We start from the raw sequence: 18,334 nt of genomic DNA, 5'->3' as shown, positions 1-18,334 counted from the left end.
AAGTCATCTTTTAACTCGGCTGATAAAAGAAAAAAGCCTTCTCTGTTTTGATACTTCTTTCAACAAGAAGTAAACATTGTTTGATATCTTAAAATAGGTAGGTGAGAGACTCAATCAAAATCTTGACAATGAGTTAGCTGACTTTAAAGTTAGGTTAACTGAACTTCATGAATCAGGGTTGAACAGAGACCTATGAAAGAAAGGGATGAAAAGTGAAACAATGAAACTTTTCTTCTGTATTTCTAGCTTCTTCAAGTTGAGTCTGTCTAGACGACAGGAACTATTCTCTGTATTAGAGCAGTCTTGTGTACATAAAAATCTATTCTACTACATCTAAAATCTTCTCTTATTATATTAATATTATATCTAAGTTATACAATCTCTTTATTTTCAACTGTGAATATTTCAACCAGTAATCTTTTTCATATAATTTCTATATTTTCTTTACAAACTGAGACTGTAGTCTTTGCAGATCTACTCTGAAAATATAATTTTTGTATATATTCTGTAATTACAAAGACAATGAATTCAGATTGCGTGGCTGAATTCAATTGCGAATCAAGATTATGTGGGCCGGGTTTCAGATTGCAGATTGTGGCCCAAGCATGCGCTGCGGCAAAGTGACTTGTCACCTCAAGGATTGTCATTATCAGCGGCCTTTCACTTAAAAAATATGACATTCCCCATGGGCATTGTTTCTGTGGCCTTTCCACTCAGCATCGTGTCATCCCTGATGAGTGTTGGCTCCCTATGAACTTTTAATTTTGTGGCCTTGTCCACTGAGATTTTGGCCCTCCTCAAGGGATTTTACTATGGTGGCTAATAGTTCAAAACTGTGGCATTCCCCGAGGGTCTTACTTCCCCTATTAAGATACAAGTGATAGTAGTATGTTCATTGTTGTTGTTCTATTCTATTCTGTATATTCTAGCCGAGGCAGAATGCTCAATATATATACAGATAGTTACATGTAAGAGTTTCAGATCTCTTACACGTGTTTCAACAACCGTGATACTCAACACTCCCACTCGATGGCAACCATCAAGGTTGCCAGTGATCATTCATCACGGTGATCGTAACAGGCCCCGTTAAAACCTTTTTCAAAAGGAAAAAACTTTCAAGAAGGAAAACCTTAAGAACGAAGGAAAGGGTGCCCATGTGTCTCGTTTCTGCTCAAGGCCCACAGGCTGCGAGAATCATTCGATGCCAAGCCCTCTCCGGAACCATTCGAACCTGTCTCGCGCAAGAGGCTTGGTGAACCCATCAGCAATTTGTTCCGCAGTTGGGATATACTTCAATTCAACCGTTCCTGCATCTTGGACTTCCCCTTGCCATTTACGTTGTATTTCCATATGCTTTGTACGTGAGTGGTATTGTGGGTTCGATGACAGAGCGATGGCTCCCTGATTGTCGCCACAGATGATCGTTGCGGCTTTTCCTTGGCTCATATTCAACTCGTTGAGTAGCCTTCTCAGCCAGATCGCTTCCTTGGTTGCCTGTGTCTGTCCTAGGAATTCGGCCTCGCAGGTTGATAGAGCGACAATGTTCTGACGTTTGGATTGCCAACTGATTGCCCCGCTCCCGATGTTGAAGAGGTATCCAGCCGTTGATCGTCGTGTGTCGCGGCAGCCAGCCCAGTCAGCATCCGTAAAGCCCTTCAGCATTTGAGGGTGGCCCTTATAGGTGAGTCTGAGTCCTTTCGTGCCATTGAGGTACCGTAGGATGCGCCGAGCAAGTTTTATGTGTTGCGGTCCAGGATTTACCAGGTATCTGCTCGCTATAGAGACCGCATATGCGATTCTCCTCTGGTTCCGAGCATAATGTACATGAGAGATCCTACGATGCGTTGATATTCAACTTTTCGATCCCGGGGGCAGCTGTATCCTGGGCTGTTGTCCGGTAGTGGTGAGGTTTCTATGGGCGTGCTGACGGGAGCACAATCGTTGATTCCAAACTGATGAATCACCTTGTCGATGTAGGCTTCTTGGCTCAGGTACAGTATCCTGTTCTGGCGGTCTCGCTGGATGGACATTCCAAGATAATAGGTGCGCGGTCCGAGGTCCGTCATGTGGAAACGGTTTCTGAGGGCTCTCTTGATCCTTTTTATCTCGGCAATACTTGGCCCCACAATCAAGAGATCATCGACGTACACCGCGATATACATGTTGCTCCGCACGAATATTCCAAGATCAGCGTTGATTGGCTCGAAGCCGAGACCGCGCAGGAAGTTTGTAAGAGTTTGGTACCAGATACGAGGAGCCTGCTTAAGACCATAGAGCGCCTTCCGGAGCCTGCAGACCCTTGGCGTGCCATCTGCCACGAGATGGGGCTGTTCGAGGTAGATCTCATGGTCAATTTCGCCGTAGAGGAATGCCGTTTTGACATCCATTTGTTCAATCTCAAGGCCCAGAGCCGCTCCAATTGCGAAGAGCGTTTTGTAGCTCATTGGCTTGACGACTGAAGCGAAGGTTTCGTCATAGTCGACACCCTCTTTTTGCGTGAACCCTCTCACTACCCATCTAGCCTTGTGACGGATGACTTCCCCATGAGGTCCACGTTTAAGCTTGAAGACCCATTTTCCGCTCAGAGTCCGTCGGTCCTTGGGAGGGTCAACAAGCTCCCACGTCTTGTTTTGTTTGAGCGAGTTGACCTCTTCAAGCATTGCCTTTTCCCATTCAAGCCAGCTTGCGTCGTTCTTCGCTTGCTGAAGAGTCTTGGGCTCAAAGGGTTCCGTTTCTTCTGCAGCGATGGTTAAGAATGTTGGGATTGTATTCCCTTCAGGTATGTTCATTAGTGCAAGATCTTCCTCGCCATCATTAGACGTATCCTGTGTCGTCTGTAAGGCACGGGTTTTCAGTTCAGGATGTCGTTCTAGTGCTTCTTGTTGCACGACATGGACTGATCGGTCAAGTTGGAGTTCTGGATATCGTTGCCATCCTCCTTGAACTTGATACTGCTGAGCGTTGCCTTGTTGCTGGTCGCCGTCGGACAGTGAGTCATTTCTCTGGAGATCGTCTTGGATAGTATCCGAGAGGGATCCAGAGGCGTCATCACTCCGTATCGGGGACAAGGTCCTATCTCCCTGTGCAGCAACAGTAGGCTGCGAGTCATCGTCACTCGACTGGGGTAGCGCTCGTTGTTGAGTGTCGTCCTGTTGCTGGTCGCCGTCGGTCAGTGACTCACTCGTCTGGAAATCATCCTGTATAAAGTCCGAAAATGATCCAAAACTGTCATCACTCCATATCGGGGACAAGGTCCTATCTCCCTGTTCAGCAACATTAGGCTGCGAGTCATCGTCACTCGATTGAGACAACACTTGTTCTTGCGAGTTCTCGTTACTCGACCGGCGTAGTATCCGCTCTGGTGCTGCCATCGACACTTGGCGTCCAGATGCTGGTACGGATGCTTGCCGTATGCTTACAGACGGTTGGTCCAGTAGTCCTGTCGTCTTGTTCCCCCCTGCGGCAGCAGCCGTTGCCTCAGGTAAGCCGTTCAGTCTGGCTCCCACGTCTTCTATAGTCTGCGTGGAGGGATTTGTAAGGATTTCATGGAATTCAGCATTTGGAGTGCCAACGATTCTTCCGTCCTCCAGCAAGATACGGTAGTTGGTGTTTCCTTCGTAGCCTAGCAGGATGCATGGCCTTGTTCTTGGCTCCGTGAGCTTCTTCCTTTGCTTGGGTGGGATCAGGTATTCCCCTCTGGATCCAATCACTCTCAGTCGTGACAGGTCAGGTTTCTCGCCGTACCACGCTTGGTACGGTGTCATGTTAAGCCTTGATGACGGCGACCGGTTGGAGAGAAATGCTGCAGTGCGTGCTATCTCCGGCCAGAACTTGAACGGAAGTTTTGCATGGGCCAGTGTGGGTCCAACTCGATCATATATTGTCTTATGGGCTCTTTCAGCAACGCCGTTCTGCTGATGTTGATCCACGCCTGTGACCTCGGCCCTAATTGCCCGAGAGAAAAGTGTGAACTTCATTTCTTCTCCCACTTGTTCAGGGATCCGGTCGAGGCGTATTCGTCTGCATTTTCGTTCAGGACGTTCGTTGTGGTCGATGAAGAAGCGGAGTGATTCAATGACAAATCCTTGCCGTCGTGGTATGGGGACGATCTCTATCCAGCCGGTTGAATCGTCGACGATGGTGAGCCAATAGCAACTGCCGTCGAGTCCCTCATCAAATGGTCCTGCAACGTCGATATGAAGAAGTTCCATTGGGTATTCACCTCTTCGATGCGGTCCTGAGCGACCGTGGGGTTTCTCGATCATTCGGCCCTGGAGGCATGGGTTGCATGGCTGCCTCGGCTCTACGTCTCTTACGCCGTAGGCTTGCCTTTTAAGATGTCGTAAATTTGTATCGCTCATGTGAGCCAGCCGATTGTGCCAGAGCTTCATTTGAGGACTGACATGGTAAGCTGGAAAAGTGAGACTGGTCCATAGATCGAGGGCATAGACCCCCTGATACTGGCTTGCGGTGTAAAGATTCCTTCCATTTGATTTGCTGCGAATACGTGCACCTTGACTTGAAAACTCAACCTTGGCTCCTCGTTTGAGCAGCTGCATCACGGATATAAGGTTTGCGTGTGCTGATGGGACAAATAGGACATTGTCAAGGACAAGCCATTTCCTCCTGTCTCGTACGCTGCAGAGGATGTTCACCGTTCCCACTCCCAGTGGGGCCGTCGAGGCATCGACACTCCTGAGCGGCGGCCCACAATAATTGTTCAGCTGGACAAACTTCGATCTATTATTGCAAACGTGCTGAGCACATCCACTGTCGACAATCCAAGCGTCGTGGATCGAGAGAGTCTTTGTAGCCATCATTGCGAGGGTGTGGCCAGTAACGGCAAGGTTCCCTTCAATGTCCTTTCCGAATGCTGCATTGACGTCTTCTTCTGTGACCCTCATTGCCATGAAGGTGGGTTTCTTTGAGTCCTTCGGGCCACCCACATCGTCGTCTTCGTCGTCAGTGGTGGGCTGCCTCTTCAGCGACTTCAGTGCTGGAGAGGAACTGCCTGGCTTCGGCCTTGGCTTCTTTCCATCTCTCTTCTGATCCTTTAGTCTGGGGTTCTTGCTGAAACATCCCGAGTCTCTATGGTAAGGTTTTCGGCAGAATGAGCAATACGGAACATTATCAATCTCAATTCGACATGTGTTTCCGTCTGATGACGGTATAACTTTCTTCTCGCCTGGCCCTCGTACTAGGGCGAGAGCAGGAAGCGCCCGCGCCTCAGTGGGTTGTCTGCCTAGTTGGCCCTTTCTGTGCTCTTCCTCAATTGCCTTGTTTTCAATGTAGTCGAATGAGGGTGCTGCTTTTGTAACGGTTCCATTCGGGTCCCTTTCATTAACAAGGTCCATCTGTCTAAATATATGGTCGCGGAAGCTTTCATACTCTGGACCCAAGTGCATGCATGAAGAAGAATGTTCGCTCGATTTCCGAGGTTACGCAGTCTGGATCGAGTAGAAGCTTTTCAGCGTGGATCTTTCTGATCTCGGCTCCTAGGGCTTGCGCACTTCCGCATTTCTCTCTTGTAAGGGACATATACTGTCGCTGGAGATTGACGTATGTTCCAGTGCCCTCCGGTTTGAAGTTATTCTTTACTGCTTTGATGAGGGTCTCAACTTGAGATATCTCAGAGGCTTTGATTCGTTGTGCTGCATTGTGCGTCAGCTTGGCCGCGATCATTGCAGAGTAGAACTTTTGGCGATGGGTCCACTGCCGCGCCTCCTCTTCCTCCGCCGGCGGAGTTGCTCCATCATCGGCGACAGTGGATATTCGGATGAACTCATTGACCTTCTGATTCCACTGGAACCAATCACCAGCATTATCCAATGTCGGAATGGCATTGTAAAACGTATTTAAGCCAAACTGCTCAAACTTAGCAATGTCGGTCATGGCGCTGGTGGATGGCTAGTCACAACTGAAAAATTCTGAAGTTGACGCGTCGCTGGACCGACTTGGGGCAACAGAAGAGGCACAGTCCGATGGACTGATGGAACGTGCTTCCAAGCCAAAGAGATCTAGGCTTGATGCGGCACTCGGCAGGCTTGAGACGTCGGAAGGACTGAGATCTGATGATTCTGGCGTAGACGAGTGAGATGGAGCAATGTAGTCCTTATCTGGCACCCCGTATGATTCTAGGTGATTTTTGTACGGCTTGACGAAGTGAGGAAAGTAAAGTCGGTTAACCAGGCACCGTGGTTTAGCTATCTGGTAGTTCTAGATCCTTTTGGCCGAAGGTTATACCGGTCTGCAGCCCCGTTGGTGGATTTCAGAGAACTGTTGTCTCTCTCTTGTCTAACGAGAGATGGTCTAGGAGCTTCAAGGTTGCCTTCTAGCTGAAGCAAGGGACGAGAAAAGTATCTCGTCTCCCGTATGGGGTTTGAGCGTATATGTTTTTCAATTTGAGAGGCGTTGCGGGATACGGCCAGCGAATCAGCAACAATTGACGCACGGCGTGCACGTTCTTCTATGGGTATACGTAAGTAAGCCTCGTTAATTGACTTCGTTGTGTATGACGGGAAGTGTGTCCTTTGGATTCGGGCATATGACCAGCGGCGGGCACGGCCGTAAGCAAGGAAGTTGAGCTCTTCGTCCGTCCACCGATGGTAGCGTTGTCGCGTAGAGGTTACTCTGTTTGATAACAAGAGCGAGGATTGGGAGGATCGTGTAGATCGAGTTGTTGGAGCCATATTTTTCTTCTTGTTTTTATACATGCCTTTGGCGATGGGCTGGTTTAATAAACATGCAATGGGATTCAACCCCCTTGCTTCATCAGAGTTTCAGTTAACGATCTGCAGGGGGGAACAGTCTGAAATCTGTCAGAGATTCCTAGCAGAAGGAGATTCATTCCGCTTTAAACTTCTTTCAAAGTCTTTTGAACCTCTTTGTATTTCAACATTTTCACGGAATCACTAGATTGTTGTTTGTCAGATTCTCGAGTTGATAAGACTATCACTTGGCAGGGAAGCTTAGCTTTGTATAGTATCGTCCATGATGTGTACGAGCCCGGGCTCATAACCTGTTAAGATACAAGTGATAGTAGTATGTTCATTGTTGTTGTTCTATTCTGTTCTGTATATTCTAGCCGAGGCAGAATGCTCAATATATATACAGATAGTTACATGTAAGAGTTTCAGATCTCTTACACGTGTTTCAACAACCGTGATACTCAACATCCCCAGAGATGTTGACACCACATGGGATTCTATTTTTTGTTGCCTTTTCACTCAGAATTTTGGCACTCCTCAAGGAGTTTACTTCCTCAGGGATGCTGACACTGCATGGGATTCTATCTTTGTTGCCTGTTCACTCAAAATTTTGACACTCCTCAAGGAGCTCACTCCCCCAAGGGGCTTACTTCCCTAGGGATGCTAACACTGCATGGGATTTCAGTTTTTGTTGCCTTTTCACTCAGAATTCCGGCGCTCCTCAAGGAGCTTACTTCCCTAGGGATGCTGACACCGTATGGGGTTCCATCATTACTGCCTTTTTATGCAAGATTGGGACACTCCCTGAGGGTTCGCCTTCATCGGCATTCTTGCAATTCCCTAAGTCCCATAGGGGAAGTATAGTTTTTGGTCATGGGCCACCACTTCACTGACTCCCGGGGGGAACCATATTAGGGCACTGCTTCAGTATCACCAAATTAATGCAAGAGAAGGCGGATGAATAAATGACTCTGTGTTATAATATGAAATAAAGAAATGAGTGGTTTGAGATCCCATCTTCCATCACTTGCGTGATGATGGTCGAGGGTGTAATGTGCTCAGACGTTCCTTTCGCTGCATCTCATTCTCCCTCCTCTTTTGTTTCTCCTCCTGTTTCCGCAGCCGGAGCCTCGCATTTTCAGGGAGGCAGTTGTCTGGGAGATACGTTTCCACCACATAAACAACATGGTGAACATATTTATTATTTCGCCATACTTTATCTCCAACATGATGAATCTTAAGGCTCTTTTCAACCTGCCGCGCCTCACACCAATAGTGACGATTTTCCAATTCATCATGAGCCAAAGGTTCTGTCGTAGCCCCAGAATCTGGGATATTGTCTCTGTCTTCGGATTTAATATTGCCAGAATGTTGGAACTGGTTATTTGAGGTCCTGACTACAGACAGCCGCGTGGGAGGGACGTTGAGAGGAGCTGCTGTCTTGGATGAGAAATTGAAGTAGAAGGATGGAGATGGGGTGTCATTAAGCACTTACTGGAGGCATAGGTTTGGAAGGGCACCTTCTGGAGAAAGTCACCCAACACCTCGCGATAAGCTGGGAGAGTGGATTGCTGCGCACCGGACGACAAAAGTTGACTGGGTAGTGGCGGAGGGTCCTCAGCTCCATGTTTATCCATGCTGAGGATGTGCAGAGATGCAAAATAGGAGAATAATTGAGGCAAGACGGGCGATTATTGAAGCAGGAAAAAGGCTTGGAGAAGGGCGAAGGCTGCATCCAAACGAGAGGGGAAGAGCCATTTATAATCCTTTATACTCGTTGGACTGGCCGCACCGCCTGTCAGCAATCCCTTCCACCATTCAGTGTGGATAATTCTTTCCAACTGGTCGATGGTGGCGAGATGAGAGTTCAAGTTTGCTTGATCTGGCGCCCACCTTGCTGCGCCCCTTGAACAGAAGACGGCATAAATGATAGGGGATTGCCAAACCGCACTCGCGTGACAAAGGCTCGATGCAGCGCCTCAGATATTGCTTCATGTTGGGTGTTTTCGCTTAGAATAGACATCCATGCGCTCGAGGGACAGAGGCGAAGCCAGGCACATCTTTTGACTGTCATACATGGTTGGGTGAAGCTCCGCCTTTCTGATGCATGCCACCCCCTTGCCCCTTGTCTCCGGCCCTATTGATGTAGGAACGGGTTTGAGCGGTTTCGACTTCCTGGCGCGTGGCGAGGGCTGATTGAGTTGACTGGTTGATATTGACTGGACGAAAGTCCAAGTATGAATGCGTGGCCAGGAGCACTTCTGCGTTGGTCCATCATCAATGCAACCCCCACTGGTTCAGCGGCTTCTTCAGTGTGGATGACTGGTTGATATTGACTGGACGAAAGTCCAAGGATGAATGCGTGGCCAGGAGCACTTCTGCGTTGGTCCATCATCAATGCAACCCCCACTGGTTCAGCGGCTTCTTCAGTGTGGATGATTGGTGATCCATCTCCAGCTACTATTTTTCCTACCCTCCTTGATCAGCCTCGACCTATTTTTGTTCGTGGGGGGGTGAACATGGGACAAATAAAAACCTCAAGTTCCTCCTACCATCAAGAGCGAGGGGAGAAGAACATTCTCATCTCATCTCACAACATGGCTACCTTTATGTATGATATCACCTCTGGACCTGCTGAAAGTTCCCCTCGCCTCAGCTGCACACAGTGCACCTCCTGGAAGCGACTTCTGATCCTCGGTCAAACGAAGAGCCCCAACACCTTTTTCCAATGCCCATACCCCTCGTTTCTGCGCCCAAGATTGCAGCAAGTGAGATGTTTGCTGATTTTTCTGCCCTGCTACCCACCGGTCTCGATGACGTTAACTGGGACGATTGGATCCTGTTTGACTCTTCGCCAGTTGATGGTTCCCCCCCATCACTCCAACTACCGGATTTCTCCGACGACCCCATCGAGGCTCACTCAAGCCCGAATGATGTTGCCAATGACCCACCAAATCAACGGGAGTCAACTCCTCCCCTGGTCCCCGACTATCGCGAAGGTAACACATCGGAGTTGTTGAATTACTCCGATGTCATCGAGGCTGACCCACACCCGGGCAAGGAACACGTCCACGCCCACCGAACGGAGCAAGTTACGCTAGATAAGCAGGAATACATCCTCTTGCCTCTTTCTCAGGTGACTATCCTGAAACTGGTGCGTAAGGGAGACGGGGATGAGATGTACCAGATAGTAGGACGGATAGAAGAAGCACAGGGATATGACACACAAGGAAAATCGTGGAAGTACTCGGGTTCTGCTGGTAAGGCTCAGCACTGACTTCGGCTTTTTTTTTTTTTTCACGAAAAACATTTCTCACACCTCACTCAATCTTGCAGAAGACCCAATCATAATTGATGAGCCAATGAGTGCCACTGACGTGCCTTGCCGTTCTGATCAATTTGTCGCCATTCCAAACCTCCGACGAACTGTAAAGAGGGTTTTCGGGGGCTTTGAAGTGCATGCAAGGATGACATTGGATGATATGCAGGAATATGGAGGTTTGGAGCTGCTGGCAGATTTCTGGGCAAAGGATCGTCCTCAAAGGAGGTCACGTGGATTAGGTCAATGCTGACCAATAGAGATGGCTCACTCCTTGAATCTAATAAGCAGCCATTTGCATAAATGGAGATCTTAAGGCCGCGTCTTCTGAACGATCGATCTTCTTGTTGTCTTTGAATTGCAAGTATAGTGCCCGTTCTCTTGTCCCCTGCGTGACTAGCAACCGCGCGAGCGGGTTCTTTTGCTGATTACATTATTTATTATTATTGGCTGCTTCTTCCATGCTTCTTCCCTGCGTTTCGCAAACTACATTGGTGGATGTGAGGCCAGCGTAGCATAAGTGGGAATCCCAATGTTCCAAATAGGCCTATGACATTTCCAAACAGCTCTGGCCGGATATATCATTCACTTGGCAAAGCTTTGCAGGCTTCGGAATAAAAAAAGAAGGAAAAGAATACATAGATAGATAGGTAGATTGATTGTATTCATTTACTCTGAATAAATTCTTTATGATGGGGTGGAATTTCAACAGGTCGGCACATCCGTTTCCTACATTCATAGGTGAGTTGAATGAGTAGATGCCCCTAGCCACCTTCCTGCGCCCGAGCCACTGTGCTCTGCCCATATACCATCACCCACGGGTGTGTCGCGAGCTCCATGAGCATCAGCAGGGGGGAAACTGGGGCTGAGAAGTTTGCATGACTATGTCATGGGGGTTGAAAATGGGCGGTTGGAAGGGCGTCGACGGCGTTAGATAGGTGTAAAAGTCCGTAAATTGCTCATCAGGTTTGATTGCTGGGGGAATGAAAGCGGGTTGTTGCTCAAATATTGAGTTTGTCATTAACATTGGATCCCGCCTTTTCGGTGAGGAGGTTGATTTCCCAATCTCTGGTGAAGGTCGGTGGCTTTTGGGATGTTTTGAGTTTCCCGACTTGCTTGGGCTTTTGGAATTTTAATTCGAGTTACGTTTGGCGGCTTTCCCGACGGTAACATAAACCAATGTACTTGCATCTAAATACCATGTTAATTCAAACACTACGATCATAAAATATATGAATGAATCTACCAATATGTTCATCCTCATAGCGCTCCTCTATTTCCCTAACTCGGTATATCTCCTCCAACACTGCTGACTTCTCACATGGGATAAGCTGATGTTGTTGGACATTCTTCCCAGCTTCCCTCAGCTTGTGAGCAGTCATTCCCCGAACATGGATGCGGAGTATGTGAACAAGAAGCTTGATCCGGTCTGTCAAATAATAAGTATCAGGAAGAAGTTAGATCTCATGGGCATCATACCAGGCTTCTTCAAATGATCAGGCTCCTTATGTATCACGTCGACAGGCCACCAGGATGGTTTTGTTTCATCAGGTTCTCCCAGTTTCCCTCCATTGTAGGGATGTGCGGACTGCTTTCGTGGTTCGATTGCCTTTATATAAGCCTTGGCAATCCGACGGCAGTTAGTTTGCTGAAATTCGACAAAGGCCCCCATATAATAAGCTGTGATCCTTTCCCTATCTCCGATTGATATGCCTATCTTGTCCCTTGCATCATCATCAAAATCATCATCAGACTGTTGACTTTTCTGTGAGTTTGCATCATTCAGGCCTTGTTTTTGAGTGACCCATTGCTGAAATTGAGCCTTCATACTCGCGGGAAATAAGCAGCGGCAAAACGGCAGCATCGACGGCGAGAAGGCATATTGAACTTTCCCAGCCTCATCCAAATATACCATTGCATAGTGCGAGAGCTCATGATACGGTCGTTCAAGTTTCAGAGGAGCAGTGCCTAGAGCCTGACTATTGGCCATTATGCGTTATTGTAGCTTGCGTTGTCGGAATGAAATATTGGCAATCTTGAATGTTCAAAAGATATGGATAATCCAAGGAAATATCTGAGGTTGGTAATGGGAAAGCCATGGAGAAAGAATGGGTGCATAGATATACTTACGCCCAGGTCCCCACAACTTGATGTGATCCTGGGATCGTCTTCCTTCAACTTTCAAGCGGGACGCTGGGTAAATCCCCGAAGCACCAACCAACAATTCAGCTGATCAAATGATGTCCCGCGCTCGGACACATCTGTGAAGGATTGAGCTGCCATATTTGCATCAACAAGGAAAATTTGGCTTAGATGCGGCGGCTGGCGCTATATCCTGAAAGGCCTGAGCGTGTGTGGTCTGATCAATATCTTGGCATTTAAGACTTTCCTGTTTTGTGCTTGCCTGCTGACTGTTTCTGCTTGTTCTTGGATCCCAGGGGCAAACAGGCTTGTTGACTCCAATCAGCATGCACACAACCTGCCATTTGATAATTCTTGAGAGCGGCATGAGCCGATCCGCAGCGGGAAATTCAAAAATGCCAAGATTTGAATGCTCATTGTGATCTTGGCATCCTGCGATTTCTATTTTGGTTATGAGTAGGGCTAAGGAAACAGGTGAGATAAAAGCAGTGGAAAAAGTTAGTCAGATTGGAAATATAAGAAACAACTTCCACCTCATGAAAAAAAGTATTTGCATGATGATCTGCACTCTGATATTCATTCCCTCGGCCTTTCTGCCCTTGATTATTTGCTCTTTCTACCATCCTACCGTGCAGACAACCATTTTGCAGTCAACATGTGGTCGCACTTCAGGAGGAACTGGACGCACAAGTTGTGCACCTTGATGGACGATCTGTTATGCTGGTCGCCACGCATACGGAACCCGTTTCGGGAGCGGAGGGCGAGCTCAATGTTGTTCTGGGATGCAACTGAGCCGGGCGACATTCAGCCTTCTCTGATGCATACCTCACTCCCTCCGCTTGTTACACAGGTCATATCTGTTGGCCCAGAAATGTATACATACTCCTCAGGATGGTCTCCTAGGTTTCAGCCAACTTGTGAGTAGTTCGCAACTGCCGGGTACATAGAATGCAGCTAATATAAGGGCGCTACACTGTTCCACAGTTCCAAACCAGGTAGAAAATCAAACAGGTGGAAGCTGTTAACAGGTGCCCAGATGACATCACCACCCAAACTTGGCTCTGATGTGTGAAGAATGAGGGGTTGATAGGTTACTTAAAGCATGAAGTCTGTTCCAATTGCTTTTTTAAGTTATTTATATAGAGACACTGCATGAGGCTTCTCATGCATACTAGACAGTTTATTACATGTTCAATCTGCATTTCTTCAAAATAAGCTGCCAATAAGCTGCCCGGACAGCCTGATCTTCTTGACTAACTGACTGATAGGCTGAAGTGGTTGCTGAGGCTAATATGTCGAATTCGTATATGAAGATGACCAGCTCTTTCTCATTTTTGTTTTCTACTCATCCATGGCAATACACTCTTTCCTTTACCCATCACTCTGGAAATGATGTTTGAATATGTGAGTCAATTGTTGATGATGTTAAATTGAGTTACTAATAAACAACTGTAAAGACAAGGTTGATTGCCAAGCGTAAAATCCACGTGCTCACCTTCCCTTCAGCAGAAATATGGCCCCGCCATGGCTCCCCACAGTACAATGCTCAAAAGAACACGCGCGGGAATATGGAAGCGACAATCAAAAGTGCATCCGGTACAATTAAACGAGACCTCTCCCAGCCATCTGCAAGGGATGAGGTGGTTGAGACTCTTCACACGAGCGGGTGGATCATAATCAAGGGCGGAGCCACGACAACGTCTCCTCATGAGGCTCAAGATAATAAGGTGAATACTCCAACTGCTATCTTTATACTTTGACTAATGGAATCCAGTATGTGGTTGCCCTCCTTTCCCATGCGAACGCAGATATTCGGATAGGCCCTTCCGGGCCTGTACACCATGATCAAATCCCGAATCCTCCAATTGCTCGTGCCCCTGACTGGAGGGATATGGCCAGCAGGACTAAAATTGTTGCTGTTATGGCATACCATCTACAAGGCAATCCAGACAGCGCATGGAGGTGGGGTTATGATAAAGGCCTGAAGGAAGAACAAATGGGGGAGGAGGAACTGGTTCAAGCATCGGGCGGTGACCTGTATGTATGTCCTTCAAGCTTGATAAGGCCGGCTGCTAATCACTTCTAGGATTATTTGCAATGCCTGGCTGGCGCGACGTGTGCTCCCAAAGCCGCAAAGCGAGCTTGATCTCATTTATGTGAACTACTCCTCACTTGCATGAGTTATTTTGACCTCCTCCTTGATTAATGTAGCATTTGTTCTCCATAGCGGCATACTATAATAGATTGGGTTTTGCATTAACAATGATATGACTATTTATCCAAATTGACCACATATGTGTGTATTCGCTCATATGTAGCATTAGCACTGGGATTGACTAGAGAAAATCGCGGTTTGTCATAACAGCAGAGTCGGCAGGTTGTTCAGCAGGCATCTCCACGGATGAACTGGGGGCCTGAATGTTCGGATTTTCGCTCACTGTGTGTGAATTGATAAGATGCAAGTCAGGTAAGGGAACTAGCTGTTGAAGATCCCAATCATGAGACAGCAGCTTCCGCATAAGCTCATTCTCATCGAACCCTATGTTGTCTGACAGAGGGTTTAACAACTGTGATGGCTGGAAAAACCCATCTCCTAGAATATCTTGTTGGGTGATGCTGCAGTTGGCGGACGGTGGTATCTCCGGGGTTTGATCCTGAATTGGAACGTTCGGTGCTTTGCCCAGCTGCCGTGCAGGCTGTAGCTGTCTACAAATGAGCCCAAGAGTTAGCACAGAACTAGAGGGACGGTATGGTGAGACATACTGGCTAAGGGTTTGTAGCTTCTCGTGTTTGTCATTATGTTTATCATGTTGACAGTTCCTTTTGGACGCGCTATTGTCAAATCTCACGATATATTGTTGTTTGCGTTTGACAGATTATGACGCTTGGGGTTGTTCTGTGGTGCAAATCTGGTGAAAGATATTGATTCTTGAATTGGATATCACTTTGTGCGCACGCTGGTTGTGCTGGGCCAAAGATGTAGACGAGTTGAATTCCCTCCCGCACAGAAAGCAGTATGTTTCATCAAGTATAGATTTGTAGAACAGATGGCTTTGATCGCTCGATGCCCTGAGGTGTTCTATTCGGCGTAACGGGCTACGGAAGGTCTCCTGGCAGCCCGGCGCAGGGCAGTTCACTAGATTCGGCGGTGATGGTTGCTCTCTGAGAAGCACCCTGATATCCTTGAGACTGCGAGTGGGACTGCCAAACACTGTGTTGAAGTGATCTTCCCCGGAACAACGGCGAAGCTCATTTTCCATGATCAACAGGCGCTTGTGCAAACACTCAGCCAGGTCATACAGCATCAAATCCCCTTGTGGGCTCGAGGTACTATCCAAGCCATCTCTAAAAGCCCGTACTACATCAAAGCAAAGTGAAAACGGGGTATCGAGTGATCGGGTGGAATATTGTAAGGCAAAAGCTCACGCATCTTGTCTTCGTATGTTTTTGGATGGCAAAAGTAATCATGGTCAGGCCCGCAGCCATCTTCGCATTCTAGGCAGCTGGCATCCAAATACGTAGCAAACGGTTCGTGGGACTTGCTGCGGCTGCTTCGAATATGCTTGTTCAATTCATTGTTGTCCTTGAATATCATAAAGCAGTCACTAGCCACACAAGCGTAGCAGTATCCTGCTTCAGTGACTCGCATGAGGAGCAGTTCTGATCTGTCGACCTTCATCGTGCATTGATTTGGCAATCAAAAGAGGAGCATGGGCAAGTTCAACACGGATGGGAATTATATGCTTACATAACTACTCATTCAAGCACTATCACACCTCGGCGCGGTCAGTACTTGTAATGTTTTCACACTAACTACTGATTCACAAGCCTCAACCGCTCACTAATACTCGCTTTGTTGATTGTGCAGACCCGCCCCCCCTTCCCGCCATCACCTACTGCCTCATGGTATTGAGGGTTCTCTCAAAAGTTTTGATTAGCACCTGTAATACTGTTACCATTCTCAAGGATCTTCATTCTCAAGCCTGGAGATTTAGGGTAACTTTAGTTAAGTTAGAGCTGTTTATCCAGGCCACAATCAGATGAAGAGTTTATCTTGCTCCAGCAGTTCACGCGCTCAAGACCATAGTTAGCAAACAGTTCAAGTGCAACAGCATCAAATGAGGGAAAGAGCATACCCTCTGTCTCTGACAGCAAAACAAGCAACAAAAAGCGATGCCTGGGCTGGGAAAACATACTTGAGAAGAAGAGGAGGCATATACGCCTGATGATGAGATATTGGTGGGTTGGACGTAGCCTGGCCGAACGTATAGATATTAGATGCGGAGTGTTGAGATGGGGGGCTGATTGCTGCTGTTCGTCTTTGGTCGTCACTGGGAGGATCCACTTGCGATGATGACATTCTATATGTCGAATGAAATAAGCAGCTGGTGAGGGCGGGGAATAAAGGGCAAGAAGGGAAAATAACAGACACAAAACACAATTGAACAAAGGTAAAAGCGAGGAAGCACACAGAAAGTGCGGTATATCAAGATACAGATCAAGACATTATGGGTTCTCCTATTCTTTATGCCTAGAGGTGAAACAATCTTTGATGATACCAGCCAAACCTGGACTGTATAATCTTATTGCCTTGTTTGCGCAGGCTGGACATCCATGCTTGGACGCTTTGGTCCCAAAGCTGTGCACAAAGATCCCATCATCCCGCGGTATCTGTTCACGCGTTGATTACCTCCAAAAGGTAGTTCTGGGTTAGAGAGAAGCCGAGCTTTCGTGGTCATCATAGACTCAGAAACCTTTAGGTCAAAGGCATTGTGTGACAGTCAGTTGAGTGGGCAAGGTTTACTTTTGATGCTTCTTCAACTGCTTTGCGGCGTTCAATCAGATGTGTGACAGCAAATCTGATTGTTGATGCTGTCTTTAGCTCATTAAGCTTAGAAGGAAATCTTTGATGATCACACGGCGGAATTGAAAGAACAGTATCTCATTGATCATTTAAAATAAAAGAAAAAGAAAAAGAAAAAGAAAAAGATGAGATATTAAGATAAAAAAAAAAAAAAAAAAACAAAAATAAAAACAAAAACAGCAACGGCAATAGAATATAAAGCTACTCCTCAATAATCCCCCCGTCAACCTTACGGTCAACAGGATCCACCGGACACAAAGGAAAACCCATTGGCAACTCCTCATCGAAAAAACGTCTTGCATTATGCAACTCCATCATCCGCACCGACGACGACCTGGGGACCTCCTTCAACAAATGGTTCTAGCGTATAACCCTTATAGAACCTGACCAACCCATTGTGCTATGACCAAACGCAGTTCCTCTTCTATTCCTATTAAGGGACTTTCTATTAAGGGACTTTATACATTTTCAAGCACAGAAAGAAGCAGGAGAATGATGATGTTTTGATGGCGAAGTGCCCATACAAAGCAAGATGGAGCTTCCTCATGGAGCTTCCTCATGCACCAGGGAGTAGAATGCCATGTACAGTTACAATGTGATTATAGAATTGTATCTTGGAAACCAAAGGCATCTTGCAATCAGGGTAGTGACACTCTACTTGCTTCAAAAAGTCTCTGTTTGCCAGATGCACATCATCAATGTGGCTCTTTAAGGCATACTTGCTGCTGAAGGTGTATTGCCGTGCTGCTGGGTGATAATCCAGGTTGCCTAAACAGTCAGGGCACTGCAGACCTGTCGGGCTCTGGGTTGGAAAGTTGGTTGGGAAAGGTTTATCCCGTGCCAGCTCTGTGGGGACGATATTGGACGCCAGGTGCTTGGGTATGTGGAGGTGATGCAGAGCAAGACGAAGTTCCAGGGATCGAATACGATCCTCGAGTAACTGCGAATCAGAGACAGTGCTCGCATCCCGGTTTTGGAAGTCAAGCTCAGCTAATTCCTTCCGTTCTGGAAGGACCAGAGATGTATCTGGAACAAAGCTAGTATCCTGGCCGTGATAATTTTTCTCAATGATATCGTTGCCGACATTTCCAAAGAAGTCGTGGTATGCCTTGTTAAAGGCTTCCTTTTGCAATTTCTTCCGTCTGGATTGAATTCGCCGGCCCAGCATACGGTACCTGCAACCTTCAACTGTGTCTCGTGCATTCTTTAACTGTCCGTACTGTGCAATGAGATCATTTCGAAGACACCGGTGTTCATGCTTATTCCCCCAACTTCATATCTTTCTCGACCGTTTTCTTCTGA

The 18,334-nt window shown here is 47.2% G+C and overlaps 5 protein-coding genes across 5 annotated transcripts; 2 read left to right on the top strand and 3 right to left on the bottom strand.

The window, feature by feature from the left end:
* Positions 1-1,194: 1,194 nt before the first annotated feature.
* HCAG_01635 (hypothetical protein) lies at positions 1,195-5,892 on the bottom strand (the record flags this gene model as incomplete). Its single annotated transcript, XM_001544538.1, has 4 exons — positions 1,195-1,834; positions 1,954-2,097; positions 2,149-5,354; positions 5,389-5,892. 4 exons carry the CDS (start codon positions 5,890-5,892, stop codon positions 1,195-1,197), a joined length of 4,494 nt encoding a protein of 1,497 aa, XP_001544588.1.
* Positions 5,893-7,730: 1,838 nt separating this feature from the next.
* Positions 7,731-8,344, bottom strand: HCAG_01634 (predicted protein; the record flags this gene model as incomplete). Its single annotated transcript, XM_001544537.1, has 2 exons — positions 7,731-8,035; positions 8,203-8,344. 2 exons carry the CDS (start codon positions 8,342-8,344, stop codon positions 7,731-7,733), a joined length of 447 nt encoding a protein of 148 aa, XP_001544587.1.
* Positions 8,345-9,435: 1,091 nt separating this feature from the next.
* On the top strand, positions 9,436-10,279 carry HCAG_01633 (predicted protein; the record flags this gene model as incomplete). The annotated part of the gene is made up of 2 exons (XM_001544536.1): positions 9,436-9,967; positions 10,044-10,279. The coding sequence occupies 2 exons, from the start codon at positions 9,436-9,438 to the stop codon at positions 10,277-10,279; spliced, it is 768 nt and encodes a 255-aa protein (XP_001544586.1).
* Positions 10,280-11,158: 879 nt separating this feature from the next.
* Positions 11,159-12,016, bottom strand: HCAG_01632 (predicted protein; the record flags this gene model as incomplete). The annotated part of the gene is made up of 3 exons (XM_001544535.1): positions 11,159-11,217; positions 11,273-11,455; positions 11,506-12,016. The coding sequence occupies 3 exons, from the start codon at positions 12,014-12,016 to the stop codon at positions 11,159-11,161; spliced, it is 753 nt and encodes a 250-aa protein (XP_001544585.1).
* Positions 12,017-12,823: 807 nt separating this feature from the next.
* Positions 12,824-14,348, top strand: HCAG_01631 (predicted protein; the record flags this gene model as incomplete). The annotated part of the gene is made up of 5 exons (XM_001544534.1): positions 12,824-13,085; positions 13,164-13,234; positions 13,626-13,895; positions 13,943-14,205; positions 14,255-14,348. The coding sequence occupies 5 exons, from the start codon at positions 12,824-12,826 to the stop codon at positions 14,346-14,348; spliced, it is 960 nt and encodes a 319-aa protein (XP_001544584.1).
* Between the last annotated feature and the right edge of the window lie 3,986 nt (positions 14,349-18,334).

The sequence above is a fragment of the Histoplasma capsulatum genome, genomic scaffold (assembly GCF_000149585.1).
Source record: "Histoplasma capsulatum NAm1 scaffold_1 genomic scaffold, whole genome shotgun sequence".
Lineage (NCBI taxonomy): Eukaryota > Fungi > Ascomycota > Eurotiomycetes > Onygenales > Ajellomycetaceae > Histoplasma > Histoplasma mississippiense.
Note: the sequence above shows the minus strand (reverse complement) of the source record. Positions and strands in the feature narration are given on the sequence as shown.